The 22,811-nt window shown below is 41.4% G+C and overlaps 1 protein-coding gene across 4 annotated transcripts in view; it reads left to right on the forward strand.

Annotated features, from left to right (window-relative positions):
* The first annotated feature begins 845 nt into the window (after positions 1-845).
* Positions 846-22,811, forward strand: part of Sap130 (Sin3A associated protein 130) — a 72,668-nt gene continuing 50,702 nt past the window's right edge. For 2 of the 4 annotated variants that reach the window (XM_020168347.2, XM_020168349.2), the window contains exons 1-8: positions 846-977; positions 2,697-2,814; positions 10,474-10,709; positions 11,679-11,837; positions 12,961-13,072; positions 14,692-14,816; positions 17,274-17,398; positions 22,534-22,681. In XM_020168347.2, the coding sequence (XP_020023936.1) occupies positions 2,703-2,814; positions 10,474-10,709; positions 11,679-11,837; positions 12,961-13,072; positions 14,692-14,816; positions 17,274-17,398; positions 22,534-22,681 (1,017 nt within the window). In that variant the 5' untranslated portion in view covers positions 846-977; positions 2,697-2,702. Of the gene's footprint in view, positions 978-1,679; positions 1,804-1,834; positions 2,147-2,696; positions 2,815-10,473; positions 10,710-11,678; positions 11,838-12,960; positions 13,073-14,691; positions 14,817-17,273; positions 17,399-22,533; positions 22,682-22,811 lie in introns of those variants that run through there. The other 2 variants (XM_020168348.2, XM_074070452.1) reach the window with 2 other exon arrangements.

The following is a 22,811-nucleotide window of genomic DNA, read 5'->3' on the forward strand; positions in this document are numbered from 1 at the left end:
TTTTTATCAAGCACTTGGCTTACACAATTGTGCATGTCAAGAAGGACTCTCCAGTTCTAACTTACCATCTGGAAAAGCAAGAGAGGGACATAATCTATCAGACTCAAATTTTGCCTTCACAACTTTGGCTAAGGCTTGTACCGGCCAACCCTCTGCCCCAAACAAACCACCAACCTCCTTGGCTTTTTTTTTTTTTAAACAATCCAGAAGACCTGAACAGGTGCACAGCTGCCTTCCAGTTTGAGCCCTGAACCCCTTTCCAAGCTGGCCTGCTTTAACCCGCGGGTGCTCAGCTCCGGGCAGGCCCGGCACAAACCCGACACCACCGCTTCGGAGCGGCGTGCCCGGTCATCCCACCATTGGCTTTGCCTGCCGCGGCCTTCCGTGGGTGACATTATGTCCCACACGAGGCGCGTAGAAGTGGGCACAGTCTGGACACCGTTTGCCCTGCCTGCGGCCCCTCCAGCCAAGTTAGTCAGCGTCCATTAATCTCACCGCGTCGCACCGCCCCCACCACTGCTGTCAGGCTGAGGGGAAGGATTAAGATCCTCTATCTTCTCACTCTGCAAAGGGAAATGGCAGAATCCACTCTAGACAGCAAAGGGGTGTGTTGCCCAGGCGGGGTCTCTGAAACCCCGCCCCGGTAAACACCACCTCCTTCCCGGCCCGCCCTCCAAGCGCCAATGACTACACTTCCCAGAGGTCTCTGCGGCCCAGCGGGGCGGGACCGTCTGCTATCCCGCGTTCGCCGAGCAGGGACTGGTTTTCAGGGAGAGGGGCGGAGCTTATCCCACCCAATAGACGAGAGGCTCGTTACGGCGGCGGAAGCAGCGGCGCTAGAGTGAGGGGTGGGGGGCAGAGTGCTAGCGCCCTGGCGGCTGCTGCGGGTCTGGAGCAGGAGGACGTCGGCTCCACTAGGTGAGAGCGCACCGGAGCGAGTTCGAGGTGGCGCGACGGCCACTCAGCGCAGCATCCAGGTAATGGCGGGACGGGCGACCGGGAGGGAAGGGGAGGAGACGAGGGGGCGGGGCGGCCGAGCCGGGCTGCAGCGTCCGTCCCTCTGCGCGTCCCCGGGGAAGGACAGTGGTGCCTCCGCTCCTGCAGCTTGGACCCCGGCTCTTTCGCGAGTTGGGCACGGCGGTTGAGCTGGCAGTAGGGGCCGGGTGTCCGGTGGCGAGGAAGGGAGAGGCACCAGGAGGGGTGGGCTGATCCAGCCATGGGGGCGTGGCGGAGTCAGGCCTTGGCAGGGTAGCGGAGCGGCCGAGGCAGCGCGGGCGGGCGGGCGGGCGGCCCAGGGAGTTTGGCTCCTACAGCAGTTTAAAGTGACTCTCCACATCCGGGCCCTGCGCCCGCCGCTTTCAGACCCCGACCGAGGCGGGGCCTTTCAGTTCTCCGCCTCCCTCGCCAGGAGCGCCTGTCTCCCTCTGCCATTGGCTCACCCTCGAGGGGCTTGGGCTGCCCCGACTAGGCTTGCCCCTAATTGGCTGGCGATCGGCGGGAGGGTGGGGCGGGCCCAGAATGCGCAGGCCGCTGTGGATTGGTGCAGAGCCTCCAGTGACGCGCCGGGCGTGGGGCCAATGGGCGGGCGGGGGAGGTAGGGGCAGGTTCGAGGGAAGAGGACTCGGAGCAGAGCTGCGGCCGGGTGGTAGGGTGAGTGTAGCGGACCGGCTGGACAGCGGCGGGCCCGGGGCGCGCTCCTGCACGAGACCTCCGCGTGTCCCTGGAGCCCATCGCTGACATGGGCTCTCCGCGGCACCCCCAGGCCGGCGAGATGGAAGCGGGAGGGGCGGGCGGAGGCTACAGGTAAAAAGGCACACTGCTTATCATGTCGAGAGGTTCCACGGAACGCCTTCTCCCCCCCGCCCCCCGGGAGACGGAATTTTGGGCTCCCGAAGTGTCTGGAAACCTGTATCCTCCGAGCTCAGCGGGGGTTCGGGATGTTGTAGGGTTGGGGGTTAGTCCGGGGGAGATGGATAGAGCTTGGTTCCTGAGGGGAAAGTGGGGAACGATTTTAGAGAAGGTGGGGAAGGTCTCGGGTCTCTCTGGCTTAGTGGGGGAATCTCTGAAACAGAGCAAAAAAGGAAAACGGTAAATGGAGGCCTTTGCAGGAAAGCGCTTGAGAATTCCTTGGGCATCAGGTCTCAATTTAAGATTTCAAATCCTTTCTTGAGGCTGGGCATTTCCCTTCTTATGACATACTAATTATGGTTCTGTTTACCTTGATGTGAGGTTTGAATCTTTCAAAGGGACATGCTATTTTCCATAAAACTTTACGCAGATAGATACATATGCCTTGTGGTAATACCTATTGTATGGCTGTTGTGCAGGATTCAATGTATTTTGTTGATTTTTCGCGTACTGGGGTTTGAACTCAGGGCCTCCTGCTTCCTAGGCAGGCACTCTATCACTTAAGCCATTCCACCAACCTTGTATATATGTTTTTTAACATCACAATCCACAAGTATTTTGGAGGGTCATAGTATCCCCCACCCTGTATAAATGATGTGATTACTAATTTAACGGATTACATAAAGTCATTTAGACAGTTTATAATGATCACAATTCATTGTTTTAAATAAATGGTGCTGCATTTGCTTTTCCAAGAGACTATATCATGGGTGCTAAAGATGCTTTGATTTCTCAATATTGGTTCTAATTTCAGAATCTAGTAATAACTATATGACTATGAACTGCAGGTGGAAATGAGTTCTCAACAGTTTCCTCGGTTAGGAACCCCTTCCACTGGACTGAGCCAGGCACCTTCACAGATGGCAAACAGTGGTTCTGCAGGATTGATTAACCCAGCTGCTACAGGTGAGATGTGTAATAGTCTTCTATATTGCTTCCTGTTTTAAGAATATTGCCAGTTTTCTAACTTAAAAATTAGCAAATTCCCTTTAGGATTCTAGTAAGTATTAGTTTCCTGAATTTAAAGAAAAGGGTATATTATTATACTAATATAAATATGGCATTTTTTTTCTCTTTTTTTGTGGTACTGGGGCTTGAACTCAGGGCTTCATGCTTGTTAGACAAGCACTTTTTCCTCCTGTTTTAACCACTTCATTCACATATGCTAGAGTCCACATGCAACTTAAAGTATACCTGTAAGAACTGTTTTTAAAATGCATTAATGGATTCTCATTTAATTAACTCCCATCAAGGAACCCAACAGTGTGTAAGGCATAGGTTTTGTTTCTTCGGAGCTTCCTATTTAGAAATATAGCCGTATTTCCAACTTAGTTTTTATTTTTAATATATTTTTCCAGTAGTTTTCAATGGGGGGTGATTTTTGCCTTCAGGGGAGTATTTGATAATGTATAGAGACATTTTGGTTGTCACAACTAGGGGGTGCTATTGTCACCTGATAGGTAGAGCCCATGGATGCTGCTAAATATCCTAAAATACACCACGCAGCCCCCTTTCCCCTCAAAGAATTATCCAGGCCAGCCAACAGTCCTGAAGTTGAGGAACTCATCCAAATGCTGTTTTGTTTTGTTTTTTCTATTAAGTAAAAAGATGGCATTGCAAAGTGAAATGCCCTTTTCTATTTTTCTTTACCCCCCAGTTCTTGTGTTCCTATAGTAAAAAGTACAACCGTCTACTCAATGATCAAACTAGTAGCTGAGGCATCTTTAATTGTTCTTTCTTCCTCTTTCTTTTTTACTGTGTAGGTCAGGCTGGCCTCAAACATTCTGTCCTCCTACTTCAGCCTCTGAAGTGCTGAGATTACAGGCAGGTGAACCCATGCCTGGCTGTCTTTGTCTCTGACCAGTGAGCTGTGGCCCTTATATAATGTCTTAGCCTTCTTTCCTGTTGTTTTGCCTACCCTGTACTAACTTATGTTTTTGTGACAAATTTACTGCAGTTCTTTAGGCTTGAAGTTACTTTAAGCCTGTTGCTAGTGTCTATGCATAATTTCTGAATGAATGATGCAAAGTTCCCAATTTTCATGACATTACGACTTTACACATTCTTTTCCTATGCCACAGTCTTTCTTTCTTTCCATAATGAGTTATTTGGTTAATTCTTATTCTTCCTTGAGGGTTTATTTTAGATGTCATTTTCTCAGAAAGTTTTTGCTGACTCCATCTTCCACAGGAATTCAGGTCATGACCTCCCCTAGAATGAAGGCTACATGAAAGCCAGGGCCATGTGTGTTTCACACATTTTTGCATGTGTAAAGCTGTTGTGGTCAACAGTTTCTTATAGACCCACTTAACATTTTTTATTCCTTAATATATATTTTTTAACAATATTTTACCTTTGGTATAAATTAACAACAGGATAATTTAAAAGAATGTAGCTGAAGAGAACATTGTTTTTCTTTGGTAGTAGTGGGGTTTGAACTTAGGGTATCATACTTTTTAAGTAGAACTGTTTTGAACATTTATTCTTTTCAAAGAATTAAACTGCTCATTTAAAGAGATGTTATTTAGCAATAATTGTCTTCAAATTTTGGGGGGAGATAAATCATTGATTTAGACCAAAAATGACTTTAATTTTACTTTTAAAGAGTACAAATATGCTTGTTTATTCTTTTGATGACTTTTAGGAAAGACAATGGAAGTTTTCTAAGTAGTTTGAAGCTTTCTGTGTTTTGCATTATCACAATAGACAATTTGGTGTCTTAAGCATGTCAGGATTTCAGGGATAGGTCCAAAATTAATAAATATAGAAGAAAGAAAATATAGATAGTAATGGTAAAGTGCTCACCTAGCAAACACGAAGTCCCAAGTTCAAAACCCAAAAGAAAAAAAAAATTTTCTTGCCTAGCACAGTGGTACATGACTATAATTTTAGCTACTCAGGATGCAGAAATCCACAGGATCACAGTTTGAGGCTAGTCCAGGCAAAAAGTTTCTGAGACCCCATCTCAAGCAATAAAAAATTGGGCATGATAGAATGTGCCTATCAACCTGGCTATGTGGGAGGCATAAACAAGAGGATCGTGGTCCTGGCCAACCCAGGTAAAAATGTGGTACCTTATTTGAAAATAACCTAAAGCAAAAAGGGCTGGGACTGGCTCAAGTAGTAGAGCACCTGCCTAGCAAGTATGAGGCCCTGAGCTCAAACCCCAGTACCACCAAAAAAAAGTACAGAGAACTAATGTTTCAGGGTTTTTTCCTGTTAAAAATAAACTGAAATCCAGTGTCTAGAAGGAAATGGTAAGTGAATTCCCAAATCACCTAACAGGAAATGATTAGTATATTGGATTAAAATCAGTCTTAGGTTTTGGGAAAATGAAAAATTGTGCATTTCCATTAAATTTTTTAAGGTTGGCAAAAAGTTAGGAGATCCATTGTCAACAAAACAAGCTGGACATGGTTGGCATGCCTGTTATCCCAGCTAACTGGGAGGCATAGTTAGGAGGATGCCAGACCCCGGCAAGAAACAAGACTCTTATGTGAAAAATAACCTAAAGCAAAAAGGGCTGGAAATACAGGTCAAATGGTAGAGCACTTGCTTAGCAAGTACAAGGCCCTAAGTTCAAACTGGAGTACTACAAAGAAAAGAAAAAAGATTGAAACATTGCTGAGAGAAATTAAAGAAAGATAAATGAAAAAAAATCTATCATGTTCATGAGTTGAAACACTCAATATTTTTATATCGGTTCTCCCTAAAGGGATCTACAGATTCAAAGATACCCTACTTAAAATTGTAGCAGGTTGTTTTACCAAATTCAACTGCTTGATTCTAAAGTTTATGTAGAAATCCAAGGATTTGTCATAAAAAGAAAAAAGGCATTACTGCTTTATTTAAAAACTTGCTACAATACTACACTAATCAAGATGGTTTAGCCAGTTGCCAGTGGCTCATGCCTGTAGCTACTTAGAAGGCAGAGATCAGGAAGAGATAGACGTTCTAGGCCAGTCTAGGGAAAATGAAAATGAGACTATCTCAAAAATATGCAACACAAACAAGGGCTGGCAGAGTGGCTCTAGTGGTAGAGTGCCTGTCTAGCAAGCAGGAGACCCTGAGTTCAAGCCCTAAAACTACAAAAAAGATGGAAATATAGGCCGGGTACAGTGGCTCACAACTGTAATTCTAGCTACCCAAGGTAGAGATTCTGAGGATCACAGTTTCAGGCCAGCTTCAGAAAAGTTAGTGAGACCCCATCTCAGTAAAAAGCTGGGTAAGGTGGCATCCACTTGTAATCCCAGCTATGCAGAAAGGCAAAGTAGGAGAATTGTGGTCCAGGCTAGGTCAGGCAAAAAAATGCAAGCCCCTATTCAAATAAATAAATGAAAATAATAATGAAAGCAAAAAAGGGTTGGGGGCGTGGCTCAAGTGATACAGTTGGTCCTGAGTTCAAATCCTTGTACTGCCAAACAAAAGATTAAAATGTAGATCAAGAACCCACACATATATGGCCAGTTAATTTTTTTTTTTTTTTACAGAAGCATATAAGTAATTGAATGGGGAACCTTGAATCCTTACTTTCTCCATACACAAAAATTAATACAAACTGTATTGTAGGCCTAAATGTAAAATTTAAAATTTCTAAAAGAAAACAGGAGAACCTGTTTGCAACTGTAAGCAAAACTTGCTTAGTTCACAAAAAGCATTAACTATAAAGGAAGCAGTATATAATAAATTAATGACTGCTCTTCAAAAGACACTTAAAAAGTCAAAGGGCATGCTATAGACAGGACATTTTCAATAAATATATCTTTAAGGACTCATTCTGAATATGTAAAGAACCCTTACAACTCAATAGTGAAAAGATGAAGCCAGCTTTTTTTTAAATGGGAAAATTATTGGATGAATACTTCACCAGAAAAACTGTACGAATGCCAAAGAAGTGCATGAAAAGATACTCAACATTTTTCTCTTCAGGGCAATCCAAATTAAAACTACAGTGAGAAGGTAGTACACATTCACTAAAATAACTCAAATTAAGAAGACTGACAATATCAAATATTTGGGTGGACATGAAGCAAATTCATATTTTTGATGGGAATGCAAAGTGGTCTGGCCACTTTGGGAAACATCAGTATCTTATAGAATTACATGTATACTTAACCCATAACAGAGCAATCCTTTCCTCAGTTATTTACCTAAGATAAATAAAAATGTTTATACAGAGACTTGTCCTCAAATGTGCATACAAATTTTATTCATAATAGCCAAAAACTTAGAAAAAACTCAAATGTTTATCAACATGAATGGCTAAGCAAATTGTTCTATATTCATAAAATGAAATGCTACTCCACAGTAGAAAAGACCAGGCAGGTCACCAATATGCACAGCACAGATGAGCCTCCAGATTGTTGCGTGAAACATTCAGTGGAGGAAGGCAGACCCAGGGCCATTGATTCTACCTATGTGGAATTCTGGAAAGACAATGCTGTAATGATGGAACGCATGTCAGTTGTGGTAGGGGTAAGTGTGAGAGGAGAGGAAGGGAACTGATGACGGAGAGAGCAGGAGTGGACTTACTGGAGTAATGGAAAATGTTCTATATCATGATTGTGCTATGGTTACACTACTATACACTCCTGTGCAGATTTATACAAAGGATTGCTGATTTTTATATGTAAATCATACGTTAGTAAAGTTGATTGATTAAAAATGGACAAAAGGTGGACATATACTTCACAAAAGAAGAGATATATACATGTGGGTTATGGTCATATAAAAAGATGTTCAACATTGCTAGTTATTGTAAAATAGTAAAGCCACAAGGGGATACAAACTACACCCACTATGTATCAAGCGGCATACCAAACATCAGTGAGGATGAGGAGCAACCGGAACTCATACCCTGCCAATAGTAACATAAAATGGGAAAACGGCTTTGGAAATTATTTTGGCAGTTTCTTAGAAATTTAAACATGTACTTAACATTTGATCTAAGCATTCTGCTATGGGTGTTACTGAGGATGCTTCTAAGAAGTCATTGAATTCTCTACTTTTAGAGTAGCCATTTATTGCACATAAATTGTAACTCAGCCAAGTGATACTATAAATCAGAATTGTAAAACTTCTGAATGCCCTGGGAGAACAGTCAACGTGTAGCAAAACAGAAAAATACACACCAGTCTTTTCTTAACTTTAGAAACTTCCTAAAGAGAGTACTGGTAAAATTTTGGAAATACCCTAACATAACTATCAATGCTATGTATAGTAGTTTAAAGAGCTATAATACACCTAGGCAGTAGAGTCCCACACAGCCTTTAAAAAATAGTGGTACAGTATATGCATACTTTATTTTACTCAACAATTCTACTACTGGGTATGTATCTAAGAAAAATGTTCATCAAAAAACAATCTGAAATTATTACTACTATTTATAGTAGCAAAAAACTAAAAACTGTTTTAACTGCCTCTTACCAGCAAACGGATGATTTGTTGTTTTCACGAAGTGGCATACTAGTGGCATTGAAAATGAAAAATCCACAGCTGTGTGCAGAATGTGGATCAGTCACAGCTGTAAGTTAAAGAAGCAAGCCACAGCAATGTGTATTTGTTATGAGTGTGTTTTAAGTTCAAAGTAGACAACACTAACCCAATGTTACCAATTAGCAAGTATCCTTGGAAGAGATGATGACTGGAATATAGCTGAATGAAGGACATCTAGGGACCAGTAAAATTTTTTCTTAAGCCTTGGGTGTTGGTGACTCAGGCATATTCATTTTGTGAAAGTCTGTTGGGCGGTACAGTTAACATTCGTGCACTTTCTTTATGAAGGTTATACTCCAATGAAAACTAGCTAAATAACAACCTACCCCAGGGCTTAGGGGTGTGATTGAAGTGGCACAACAAAGCAAAGCAAAAACATAAATCCATCCCAAATTAGAAAGAGAGGAGAAGTGTCTGAAGGTTTTCCTGAAATATTAATGACGATATCTATGAGTCATAGATTTTGGGGCACATTTCTTTTTTTTTTTTTTCTTGGTGGTACTGGGCTTGAACTTAGGGCCTCACACTTGCTAGGCAGGCGCTCTACCACTTGAGTCACTCCACCAGTCCATAGGGCACATTTATTTTCTTTATAGTTTTCCAAACAATTTAAGTTTTCTACATAAGTAAATATCTTTTATAAAAAATAAAAATGTTAATATTGTAGAAAATGGTAGCACACATCAGCAATGAGGTCTGAGGATATTGAGTTTGAGGCCATACTAGGCTGCATAGCCAGACCCTGTCTCATAAAACCAATTAAAAAAAAAAACAAACTCTGAGCTAGTACTTTCACAAACTTCCTTTTTTTTTTTTTTAATTTTTTTGGTGATACTGGGATTTGAACTTGGCCTCTCACTTGCTAGGCAGGCACTCTACCACTTGAGCCATTCAGCCAGTCCTTTTTTGCATTAGGTATTTTCTGAGATAGGATCTGGCAAACCATTTGCCCAGGCTGGCCTTGAACCACTATCCTCCTGATCTCTGCCTCTCAAGTAGCTAGAATTACAGGTGTGAGCCACTAGCTCCTAGTTTACAAACTTCTTTTATTAATGTTTGTTCCTTAAGGTTTTATTTATTTATTTATTTATTTAGATTATTTTTTGGTGGATTTGGGCTTTGCTCTTGCAAAGCAGATGCTCTATCACTTGAGCCACACTGCCGGTCCATTTTGCTCTGGTCATTTCAGAGATGCAGTATCGTGAACTATTTGCATCTGTGGTCTCAAACTGTGATCCTCCCTGTATCAGCCTCCGAAGTAATAAGGATACAGGCATGAGCCACCAGCACTCGGCTCTTAAGTTGAGTTTTAAATAGGTTATGTGTTCTGGTGGTCCAAAATTCCAAAAGAAAAAGTATGCATTGCAAAGTATCTCATCAGTGTCCCCCAGTCTCAAACATTTTATGTTCTTAGAGTTAGGGACTATACTAAACTTACCCTTTTTTTGGTGGTACTGGGGTTTGAACTCAGGGCCTCATGCTTGCTGAGCAGGCTCTCTACTGCTTGAGCCAGGCCCCAACCCATTTTGATTTGGTTATTCTGAGAGGGTCTCACCTTTTTGCTGGGGTTGGCTTGCACCATGATCCTGCTACTTATGTTTCCTGCACAGCTGGAATGACAGGTACACACCACCACACTTAGCATTTTTTGTTGAGATGGGATCTGGCCAGCTTTTTGCCTGAGCTAACCTTGAACTGTGATTTTTTTTTTTTTTTTCTGTACTGGGGTTTGAATTCAGGGCTTGTGTTTACAAAGTAGGCACTCTATCACTTAAGCCACATCTGCAGTCCTAAAACATCTTTTTATAACTTTAAAAATTTTCTTTGCTGGATGTGGGACACTTGTAATCCCAGCACTTGGGAGATGGAGGCAGGAAGATTGTGAGTTCAAGGCCAGCCTGGTCTACATAGGGAAACCTTGTCTCAAGAAAAGAAAAAGAAAAAAAGAAGCCTCATAAGAAAATGGTTAGTTTGTCAACTCTGAAGCCTAACTACAAGTGTCACTCATGCCTGTTCTATATTGATGTTGAAAACTGTAACATACTGTTTCCCCTTTAATGTCTTCACTAGTCACTGATGAGTCTGGCCGAGATGCTGATGTTAGTGCCAGGGAGCATGTGGGTCCCAGCAGCTCCCTGCCACCCCGGGAGGAGAAACAGGAACCAGTCGTGGTAAGGCCCTATCCACAGGTGCAGATGCTGCCCGCACACCATGCTGTTGCATCGGCCACACCTGTTGCAGTGACAGCCCCGCCAGCACACCTGACACCAGCAGTGCCACTCTCATTTTCTGAGGGGCTTATGAAGGTAATGAGAGCTTTAAAATTTCACATGAAATCCCTGCTACTTGGGAGGTGAAGACAAATCAACCCAGGCAGAGTTAGTCCTATCTCAAAAACAAGCCAGGTGTGGTGATGCACACCTATAGTCCCAGTTACTAGGGAGGCAGAGGTAGGAGGATCACAGTCTGGGACTGGCCTAAGCAAAGTCAGAATGAGATCCAGTCTGAAAAACTAAAAGCAAAAGGACTGGGGGCATGTCTCAAGTGATAGAGTGCTTGCCTAGCAAGTAGGAGGCCTTATGTTCAACCCCAGTACCAAAAAAAAATTTTTTTTAATTCACACTGAACCACAGAGCTACAGACAGTTAATACTTGTAGCAGTTTTAACAGAATCTTAGAATGTGTCCAAAGATCCTACTTTGCCTCATCATTTTGGCCTGTTAGTTCTTGCTGTTCTGCAGTGCCTAGACTGTGCTGCTGGGCAGTTGGCATCACAGTCTTTCCTGTTACCCATTTTGATGTTGATATTATTCAACTTAAGGGCATGCTAAGTTTTATCTTGGAGTGACACTGTTCTCCAAGGTTTGTAGCTGGTTAATTTGGGGGTGTTTGAGCATATCACCTACTTACTATGTTTGGGGTTATGTTTCAGTTACTGGCAGTTCTGTTTACTGCCCCAACTTGGGAGGCAATATTGTGTAGATTAAATGGCATGGGCTGTGAGGTAATATTATGGGTTTATTCCCAGTGTACTTTTTACTATTTGCGTGGCTCTGAGCAAGTCACTTAGCCTTGCTTTGTACATTTCCTCCTTTATAAAATGAAAACGCTAGTACTTGAATGGAAAAGCTGTGATGCTAACAGATAAACCATATAAGGCTGAAGGTGTCCTTCCTGGTACTTTCCAGGTTTGATTTGTGTACTTGTAACTATAGAGTAAAATGCATCACTAGAACAAGGCTATTGATATGTTTTGTGTGATTTTCTGTTTGCAGCCACCCCCGAAGCCCACCATGCCTAGCCGTCCCATTGCGCCTGCTCCACCTTCTACCTTGTCACTTCCCCCCAAGGTTCCAGGGCAGGTTACCGTTACCATGGAGAGTAGCATCCCTCAAGCTTCAGCCATTCCTGTGGCAACAATCAGTGGACAACAGGTTTTTTTCCTCTTAATTTGCTGATTTTAAACTGAGATGCCAAGCTGTTGATCATTATTTATTGAATGCCAGCAGAACATTAGTCACTGTCCTAAATAAAAAATTAAACCCTCACTGATACCTGGAAAGTAAGCAGGTTTGAAGGAGGAGTAGTAAGCAAAAGCCAGTATGCATAGTGGGTGTGTATCCAGTATTAACTGAGAATCTACTATATGTCATGTGCTGCCCTTAGTGAGTGATACAAACCAAGTAATAACAGTGTAGGGAGATGATGTTGAAGAGTTGAGAATCAACTCACAACAGCTGTGTCAGGCGGTGCTTTAGTTTGTGGAGAGCACATATGTATCTGTTGACATACTGGCAGGTTCCCTCTGGTTGTGAACATTTATATTGAAGTCTCCTGGTTTTGTTTTTTAATTTTTCAATCCAATTACATGTATTTGACAAGTCTCAGAATTCTTTCCCTTCATATTTTCACAAAAAATTATCATTCTTAAATGGAATGTTCCTAAATGGCTGCCAGTGGAACTGATAATGGAGGGTTGGGACATTTAGGGGTGAGCTGAAGAAGTACGAGGACAGTACTTTTTGGATACTGACATTTGCTTAGAAATCCTTGCTAGCATACGGAATGATGGAATACAGAGACATACGAAGGAAGTACTGAGAATGGAAGGGTGGGGAAGCTCTTGGAGCCAGGAAAGAGAAAAACAAGTGTGAAGGGCTAATGTCACAGATGAGAGTTTCTAAAAGTAGACAGTCAAATGTGTCTTCTCTTACTGGGGTCTAGCAGTTTGCTGGGCTTGTAGCAGTTGAAGGACCCTCATAGTTACTTCTCATGTGCTTGTTGGCATGGGTCATTATACTGTACAGTGGGTGAAAACTACAGCTAAGTGTCCTGAGCTCCTTTCCTTATTGTCCTCAATAGCTAAAAGAAGCAACCTGGAGTGGAAACGTAGCTTAGGGGTACAATGCTTGCCTCTGTATGCAAAGCCTTGGGTTCAATTCCCAGCACTGCAAAAAAATCAAAAAGGAACAACCTGACCCACTTTTGGAGGCAACTGACTTCCTGTAGAGGCAGTGGACCCAGCATGTGAAAGTGACATTATCTCATTTCTTCCAGGGACATCCCAGTAACCTGCATCACATCATGACCACAAATGTGCAGATGTCTATTATCCGCAGCAATGCTCCTGGGCCCCCTCTTCACATTGGAGCATCTCATTTACCTCGAGGTAAAGACTGCGTACACATTTTGTTCAGACTTTGAAAGTGCAGTGGCAGATAAACACTTGATAGAGGATGTGGTGGCTCACAATTTATGCACAGTCATCTTATTGAAGTTGTAGGACAATAAAAATAAACTTGAAGCAATACATGTTTTTAACATAGTCTTAGAATTGCATTAGAATAAACGTGTGTGTATAAAACTTAAAGCTAGAGCCCAGGCTGACCTCAAACTCTATTCTCCTGCCTCAGCCTCATGTACTGGGATTACAGGTATGTGCCACCACATCTGACTAATTCAAATTTTTAATGCATTCTTAAAATTGTTCTTTATTCATAGAAACTCCTCAAGGGTATTATAGTCTAATTATGGTTTTCATTTTTGATAAGTCACAAATACTAATATTGAATCTGTTTTATTTTTTCCTTTTGTTTTTTTTACAGTACTGGGAATAGGACCAGGGCCTTCTATATGCTAGGCAAGCGCTCTACCACCAAGCTATACCCCCAGCTCAATATGAATATTTTGAAAGTTTACTGATAACCATTACTGTAGTGTTTTAACTCACATTACAATAAGATTAATTAAATAAGTTGTAAGGTAATAGACTTAATGAGTTTTGACTAAAAACTGTTGCCTTCTATTGGAAAGTGTAAACAGTTGGAGATTGTTAGCAAAATCAAGTTAACAGACACAAAACTAGGCTTGCTCAGTCATAATAAAAGCTATACTGTAGGACCTTTCAGTAGGTCGTTGTGTCATGAAAACACTTAAGACACTATTTGCTGTTTTCTTGACATCTGCACTAATGGAACAAAGGCAAGGGGGTTAGGGTGAAGTGCCACTGGGGGATTAAAGTTCTCAAGCCTTAGTCAGAATCCAAGCACTGGGCACCACACTATACTGTCCTTACAGCATCACACTAGGCTGTTCACTGTGCATCCTACTTAACAGTTAAAAGATAAACAATAACTAGTCATATGTAAGACTATCCTTGAGAAGCTGTAAAAATTATTAACCTTACAATCTTTTTGTTTGTTTTTTTTTTTTTGAGGTACTAGGGGTTGATCTCGGGGACTTGCACTTGGTAGACAGGTGCTCTACCACTTGAACTGCTCCACCAGCCCCACTTAACTGATCTTAACCTTTGAGTACAAATTCAAAAAATTTCCTTCGTTGCCTAGATGCCAGTGGTTCACGTTTGTAATCTTAGCTACTCAGGAGGCAGAGATCAGGAGAATTGCAGTCTGAGGCCAGCCTGGGCAAATAGTTCAAGAGACCTTATTTCAAAAAACACTCAACACAAAAAAGGGCTAGTGAAGTGGCTCAAGTGGCTTTGCAGGTGTAGAGCACCTGCAAAGTAAGTATGAGGCCCTGAGCAAACCCCAATACTGCAAATAAATAAAATTTATTTTGTAATGAAATTAGAAGTAAATATATTTCACCTTAATGCCAACATACTGAGGTTTAGAACTCAGGACTTGCTTGTTAGGCAGGTACTCTACTGCTTGAGCCATGCCTTCATCCCATACTGAGGTTTAGAAAGTATTATTTTCATAGGGAATATAATTGGATGTATTTAAATTGTGAGCCCATAGCCATAGTAACAAAATCTTTGTTTTTCAGGTGCAGCTGCTGCGGCTGTGATGTCCAGTTCTAAAGTAACCACAGTCCTGAGGCCAACTTCCCAGTTGCCAAATGCTGCCACAGCACAACCAGCAGTCCAGCACATCATTCACCAACCAATCCAGGCATGTGGGGGATGGGAGTACTCAACCAAGTTTTCAGTGCCATGCCAGTTACTCTGCTGACCCTGTGGGAGTCTATAACCTCAATGGATTTCAGCATAGTTCTTAGGACTTAGGGAAGTTTGAAAGAAACCCAGTGTCATGTAATGAGCTGTAAGAATGTAGAGATGAGATGTATTGGGACAGACATGATAATGATTCGAGAGAAGTGAATGTTTTTAGTAAAGGGCTAGGGATTGTAATTTGGATTGGCCTAGGACCCCTAAAAGTTTTGTGCACATTTTTATGCATATAAGCGCATGCTTTTTCAGGAAGATGGACCATACCTCTCACCCTCCCTTTCCTCCTCCCTCCCCCGGTGCTGGGGATCGAACCCAGAGCTTAACATATACTTTCAAATGCTTTATTGCTGAGCTATACTCTCAGCCTCTTCCAATTTTGGTAAGAGTGGGTTTGAACTCAGGGCCTCACATTTGCTAGACAGGTACTCTACCGTTTGAGCCACTCTGCCAGCCTTTTTTATGTTAAGATACGGTCTCTCAAAATATTTTCCCAGGCTGGTTTCGAACCATCATCTTCCTAATCTCTGCCTCCTGGGTAGTTAGGATTATACGTGTGAGCCACTGGCATCCAGCTGAACTCATAACTTTGTGCTTGCAAAGCAGGTGGCTCTGTTGGAGCCACACCTCCAGTCCATTTTGCTCTGGTTATTTTGGAGATGGGAGTCTCACAAACTGTTTCTCCTGGGCTGGCCTTAAGCTGAGAGCCTCCCAGTCTCAGCCTCCCAAATAACTAGAATTTCAGGTATGAATCACCTGCACTCAGCCCTTCCCAATTTTTCTTCAAGGAACTCTGGCCTCAATATTATGGAAGTATAGTGTATTAGAAGAAGATAATTGTGGTATTTACAAATTGGGAACTATTAAGATACACAGTGTAAACTTAATTTTGTAGCCAGTAGAGTGCTACTGAATTTTTTAAAATAATATTTTATAACCAAAAAAATCTTTGAAAGATTAGTTTAATCTAGCTGAATTGCATATAGGAGGTGGAAATTCAAGTTCTTTCAGCAGTGAAATAGGAAATTCATGTGAATCAACTGGGTTTTACGCAATAAGGAAGAGTTCTGATTAAGACATTGGGTAGTACACATCAGCCAGAAATTTTCAAATTAAAGCAAGATTTTTTGGCTAGCAAAACACAGTCAGAAGGCTGTTAGGCCTTCTGAATATTAACATATGAAGAGTTGGAGAAGGATGAGAACCAAGACAAGGGGACCACTAGTGAGGAAGATGGAGCAGGATCCCTAATGTTAGATAAGTACTATAGGAGCAACACACAAGAGGGCTGAGGTGAAAGAGCAAGGAATGAGCACAGCTAGATGCCAGTGTCTCATGCCTATAATCCTAGCTACTTGGGAGACTGAGATCAGAAGGAGAACGATTCAAGGCCAGCCCAGGCAAAAAGTTTGCAAGACCTCATCTCAACCTTTAGTTGGGTCAGTGGTGCTTGCTTGTCATCCCAGCTCCACAGGAGGCTGAGATCGGGAGGATCATGGTTCCAGTCCAGCTCAGGTAAAAAATTTGTGAGATCCCTATCTACAAAAATAACCAGAGCAAAAAGGGCTTAGAGGTGTAGCTCAAGCCATAGAGCACCTGCCTAGCAAGTGTGAAACCCTCAGTTCAAACCCCAGTGCCACACACATTAAAAAAAAAAAATCAGCGTAAAGAAGAAAGGGATAAATCAGAAGGACTCAGGTAATTGGAAAAGTGGCAGTGAACAAGTGAATGAAGTCCAGTGTAGAGCTCATTTGTCACATGAGGATTTTACACAGATGTAGTATTAAGGGTTAGGGTATATATCCATATGAAAATATTGGTAAAGCATCTGAGTACCCTAACTCTGTTGCCAGCACGAAATACTGTTCCCCTGTTTTTACACAGTACTTTCCAGTACTGTGTTTGATCTTAGGGCTTCGCACTTGCTAGACAGGTGCTCAACTACTTTAGCCACGCCTCCAGCCCTCTGTTTATGTATTTTGCATGCTAATTTGGTCTGAGATTCAGCAGTTTGTCCACTAGCCTCATAGGCCCTCTGTGGAAGGCACTTGATCATATGGTTGTGTAAAATGTCTATTATCTGGACCCACAGCAGACTATGAGAACTCCAGATCTGAAGGGTTAAATCCCAGTTCGTACTAAGAGTGGGGCAGTATTTTGACTCTAGTCATATTTGGAAAGGAGAGACTTAACATACTGTCCGAACAAAATAGAAATTTTTAATAATTCCAACTCTTGGTCTTAGAACAACCTATCTGGGAAAAGAACTGCTTGGTCAGAATGGTGAGAATTTACTTTTATTTAAGCACAAATACTCATCTGGAGTATGTTTCAAATTTATTTTTAGTGTATGGCTTATGTTTTGCCTTTCGTTTTAAATAAACTATTTTTCTCTTGGTAGTCTCGACCGCCTGTGACCACCTCCAGTACCATCCCTCCTGCCGTGGTTGCAACCGTCTCAGCCACCAGAGCTCAGTCTCCTGTCATTACGACCACCGCAGCACATGCCACTGACTCAGCACTGAGGTATACTTGGGAGGGTGAAGATGCCAGGGTCCTGCCAAACACCTTTCCCTTTGTCTTTCTTGTCCTCTTTTCTTTCTTTCATTTAACTCAGTAAGTATATATATTTTTAAATGCATGTTCCAGGCAGGGTGGATAAAGCAGTAAACGCAAAGCAATTCCTGACTTTATTTTTAGGGGCTGGGCATATAATACATATATTATATTTTAGATGATAAAAAGAGCTTTGGAGATGAAGTAAGTAGGATGAGGGGGATTTGGAGTAGCAGGTAGATGGTACAGGAGCTTACTGATCTCCCAGAAAAGCACAAGGCCTTAGATGGCTCCATTGAATTCTACTGAACTCTCAAAGACCAGATAAATCAAATGTAACGAAATTGGTCCAGGGTATAAAAGAAAAAAAGAAAGTACTACAAAAAATTAGTGATAAGTCTTACTCCTTCTGTTAAGTACATTCAATACTCTCTGCCAGTTCTTTTTTTTTCAAATTTATCACTTGGTTAATGAAGTTCGTTCTTCAAAAAGGGTTTTTTCTTTTGCAGTGCTTGGGACAAAACCTAGGGCCTCATGCATACTAAGCATGCATATTGCCACTGAGCTGCATCCCCAGCCCCAAAGAGGCCTTAATCTTGACGGAGCAATGATTGGAATTTTCATATTTTCAGAATTGTTTTCCAGATGTCTTTATATATAAGCCATAGTTTGGCCAATATAAGTTTTCTTGATTCTGTTTTTTTTTCCTTAAATACTTTTTAGATATTTTTCCTGCCTTCTAGAGTTGGATGATGCTATAGAGAGTTCTAGAGCCTTTCTTATTTTAATTTTATTTATTATTAGCACTACTGGGGTCTGAACTCAAGGCCTTTTGCTTGCTTAGGCAGGTGGTCTACCACTTGAGCCACCGCCCCAGTCTTTTTTGCTTTTATAGTTGTTATTCAAATAGGGTCTCATGTTTATGCCTGCTGGGATTCTCTAGGATGATAGGCACACATCACCATATCCAGGTTTTATTGATGTTCTTGAGATGGTATCTCGAGAACTTTTCACTCAGGCCTGCCTAGAACTGTGATTCTCCCAATCTGCCTGCCAAATAGCTAGGACTACAGGAATGAGCCACCTCACCTGGCTGCCTCGTGTATCTTCTAACCTTGGTTGCCCAGGGTTCTTTATTTTTCAATTTTAGAAACCTTCCTAGGATGTATTTAGTAATGTTATGTATGGCTTGTTCTGGAATATGGTATGCCTTTTCAATCTGTAGCATAAAAGTATATTTATGAAACCGTCTCTTGAAAATTTTTTCTTAGTCTGTATATTCATTCTGTTCCATTTTATTGGGTGGAGATGCTCAATTATGTGGATGCTGGATGTTTTTGTATGACTTTCTTATCTAACTTTTTAAAACTTTTTTTCTCTTTTAGATTCTGCCATGATCCTCTCCATCTCTTATTGCTTTGTTTTGTTTTGTGTTTTGAGAGGGAGTCTTACTCTGTTGTCCAAGCTGACTCAAATTCCTGGGCTCAAGCAATTCTCCTGCCTTTGCCCTGAGAAACTAGGAGTACAAGCATGAAAAACTGCACTCCTTTCTGTGTGTTTTCAGCATTGTCTCCCATATTTTCCTCCTTAATTTTACCTTTATTCTTGAAATAGCTGAACAATTGTCTCCTGTTTCTATCTTGAACTCTGTTCATTTATTTTGTCCCTTTCTAGTAAGCTCTTATATCTTTGTTTTCGTTTTCCTTTCACTGAAGCAATATTTCATTAAGTTTTTAGATTCATGACACAGTTTTCTTCTCCCCTAAGAAAACACTGCTAGTGTGCTTCCCTGGTTTTTTCCATTTTTTTTCCTCCTTGTAGGACTTGAGATATATCCTATGCTGGTTCCCTTCTGAGTTCATCTTTGTTTATTGTTACTTTTTTTATTCTGAGTCACCTATTTCTTGTAATGAAGATAGACCAGTGAAAATGGCAAAAACTCTCTTCCTTGGGCCCCAGACCCCAGGTAGTGGTTCCACATTTTTGCTTGTGGCTGGTCTCAGACTACAATCCTCTTATCTTTTTGCCTTCTATGTAGCTGGAATCACAGTTGTCCCGCATCAGGCCCACCTTTGTATTGGTTGAGATGGAGTCTCACTGTTTTTTATGCTAGCTAGCCTGGAACTGCAGTCCTCTCAGTTTCCACCTCCCAAGTAGCTGGGATTACAAATATGAGCCACTGCACCTGGCCTTGAGTCCTCCTTGATAAATGATGTTTCAGGCTCATTTTTCCTTTCCCTGCTTCTCTAGTCTTGAAATCATTCATTTCTCCAAAATCCTTATTTTTAGTGAAGAATAGTATTTATAACCCCATATCTGGTTATTGCTTCTAGGGCATCATGACTTTGAGCTCTTTCTGTGGATAGGGATTTCCAAATGAAATTCAGTATTACACGGTTTTTCTGGATTTGTTAGATTGTAATTTGTGTATTTTTTTCTTGCACTGAAAACCTCATTTCCTTAAAGACATTAACATAACTACTTCCTTTTTTCATCACATACAAAAAAAAAAGTCGTGAAGTCCATTTGTCATAAACTAGCTCCTTAACTTTCTGTAGCTCACTACTGATAATACAGCTTTTTTTTTTTGGCCGTACTGGGGTTTGAACTCGGCCTTAAACTTGCTAAACAGGCACTCTACTGCCTGAGCCACTCCACCAGTCTTTTTTTTTGTGGTAGGTGTTTTGAGATAAGAGTCTTGCAAACTATTTTGCTTGGGCTGGCTTTGAACCTCGATCCTTCTGATCTCTGCCTCCTGAGTAGCTAGCTAGGATTACAGACATGAGCCACCACCGCCTGGTTATAATACAACTTCTGAGTGAGCTCACTTCACAGTTCTCTTTGTCCTCAACTAGATCCTAGTAACCAGAGTGGAAAAGGACTTGCACATGTTAAGCAAGTGTTCTACCACTAAGTTACCCCTCAATGTATATTCACATGGTTCCAAAATATAATAGCATAAAAAGTAATGTAATAAGGACTTACTTACTTTGTCCTATGTCCACCATCTACCAAGTTCCTGTATTTCTCTCTCTTTGCCTTTTTTTTTTGGCTCAAGCAGTAGAGTGTCTACTTTGCAAGCACGAAGCCCTGAGTTCAAATACCAGCCTTACCAAAAAAACAAATGAGCATCTTTTCTTTCTTATGGAACCATTTATATTTTCTTTTTTAGTGAACTGGCTGTTCATATTCTTTACTATTTTGGTAGGGGGTACTTTTCTTTTTCTGTGGACTTCTAGACACTCTTAGTATAATCTTAGGATGAGTATACTTTGAGTCTGTTTTTTTTGTTTCTTTTGCAGTACTGGGGTTTGAGCTTAGGTCCTTGAATTCAAAGGCAGGTAAACTCTTGAGTCGCACCCCAGCCCTCTTTGGTCTTTTGACTTTGCTTAATGGTGGTTTTTTGTTCATTTGTTTTGTTTTGGGGAGTACTGGGGTTTGAACCCAGAGCATCATGCTTGCTCTGTGGGCTCTCTCCCACTTGAGCCATTCCACTGTTCTCACCTTTTTCTTTGGTGGATATGAGTTCAAAACTAACATCCATATATATATATTTTTAAGCAATACAGGGGTGTGAACTCAGGGCCTTGCACTTGCTAGGCAGATGCTCTACCAGACCTTTTTTCTTTTTCTTTTTCTTTGAGATAGGGTCTTCCTATATTGCCAGGCTGGTCTCAAACTGCTGGGCTCAAGTGATCCTCCTACCTAAGCCTCTCTACTAGCTGAATTATAGGCTAATACCACCAAGCCTACCTCCCACCATCATTTATTATTAAATAGTCCATTTTCCCTTTCTGATTTAAATAAGCAACTTTGTTACATTGTTAGAATTTTGGGGTTTTGTTTTGTTTTGTTGTGTTTTTTGCCACTCTTAAAGTTTCAGTAATTTGCTACCAATTAATTCCTCATGCTGTCTGTTTTGGTATCCCTTTCAATCATTAGTCAATCATAACTGTAAGTTCCAGTCATTTCAAGAATGTTGTTCCAGGCCTGGAGGTGTGTCTCAGGTGGTAGAGTGCTTGATAGCAAATGCAAGGCCTTGAATTCAAACTCCAATATCACCAAAAATAAATACATAAAAAGCAATATTTAGGCCAAGCATGATGGCACATGCCTCTAATTCGGCACCCAGTAGGTAGAGGCAGGAGGATCATGAGTTTGAGGCCAGCTTGGGCTACATAGTCAGACCCTGTTTCAAAAAAAATGCTCTTTTATTTGGTAAAGAATGATATAAGGTTATGGTCATAGGTTGAGCTGCTATTAATTATGGTTGTCTGTAATCTTTCCTTAGGGAACCTGTCAAAAATTCGTAACGTGAGAACTTTATTAGCTATCGTCAGATTTTTCCAGCATGAAGTGTAGTCATTGTAAGAATGCTTTTCGAGGGGCTGGGTGCCTGGCTCAAGTGGTAAAGCACCTGTCTACCCAGTGTGAGGCCCCGAGTTCAAACCCAGTACCACCAAAACAAAAAAATGTTCACTCAGGATTGTTTTGGAGGGAGGAGTAGGGGATATAACTCAATGATAGAGCATTTGCATAGCATGTGCAAACCCCTGAGTTCCATGCCCAGTTTCATAAAAAATAAAATGGATTGTTACGTTTTTTTTTTTTTTGATCCAATTTTATTTTTTCCAAATGACTACACAGTCTCCTTAATACATTTTTGTGTTGTTTTTTACAGTACTAGGGCCTTTGGGCAAGCACTATACCTCTTGAGCTGCCCCCAATCCTATAGCTATATCGTGATGATTAATGATAATTTATACATATATATATATATGCATTTATATACATATATATGTGTGTGTATATATGTATATGTGGGTATATATACATGGTATACCATACAATGAATATCATGTACATGTCCATATGTGGTATATCTCAATACTGCTATGGCAGTTTTAAGAGAGAAATTCAGTGAGCCATTTCCTTCATTGGTATAATTGAAGACCAACTAATGGTGTAGCTGTGGACTTCACAGATCTTTACAAAGTACAGTTTGTATGACTATAATCTAGCACAAGATAGTAAGTGACCATGACTGCCTGTATTGTGTCTGTGGACAAGTTATAAATCACATAGTATCTTTTTCTCCTTTTCAGTCGTCCCACTTTGTCTATCCAGCATCCACCATCTGCAGCAATTAGTATTCAGCGTCCTGCCCAGTCACGGGATGTGACAACAAGAATCACACTACCATCTCACCCTGCATTAGGGACACCAAAGCAGCAGCTTCACACAATGGCTCAGGTAAAACCAGAGATGACGAACGCACCTGTGTACTTTGTGGACTATGTGAGAATTATGCACATCTCGCTAAGGACTTGACAGTATGAAGTAAATGATCACTTTTAGACTGTATGGAGTAGGAAATGTTTAT

The sequence above is a fragment of the Castor canadensis genome, chromosome 4 (genome assembly GCF_047511655.1).
Source record: "Castor canadensis chromosome 4, mCasCan1.hap1v2, whole genome shotgun sequence".
NCBI lineage: Eukaryota > Metazoa > Chordata > Mammalia > Rodentia > Castoridae > Castor > Castor canadensis.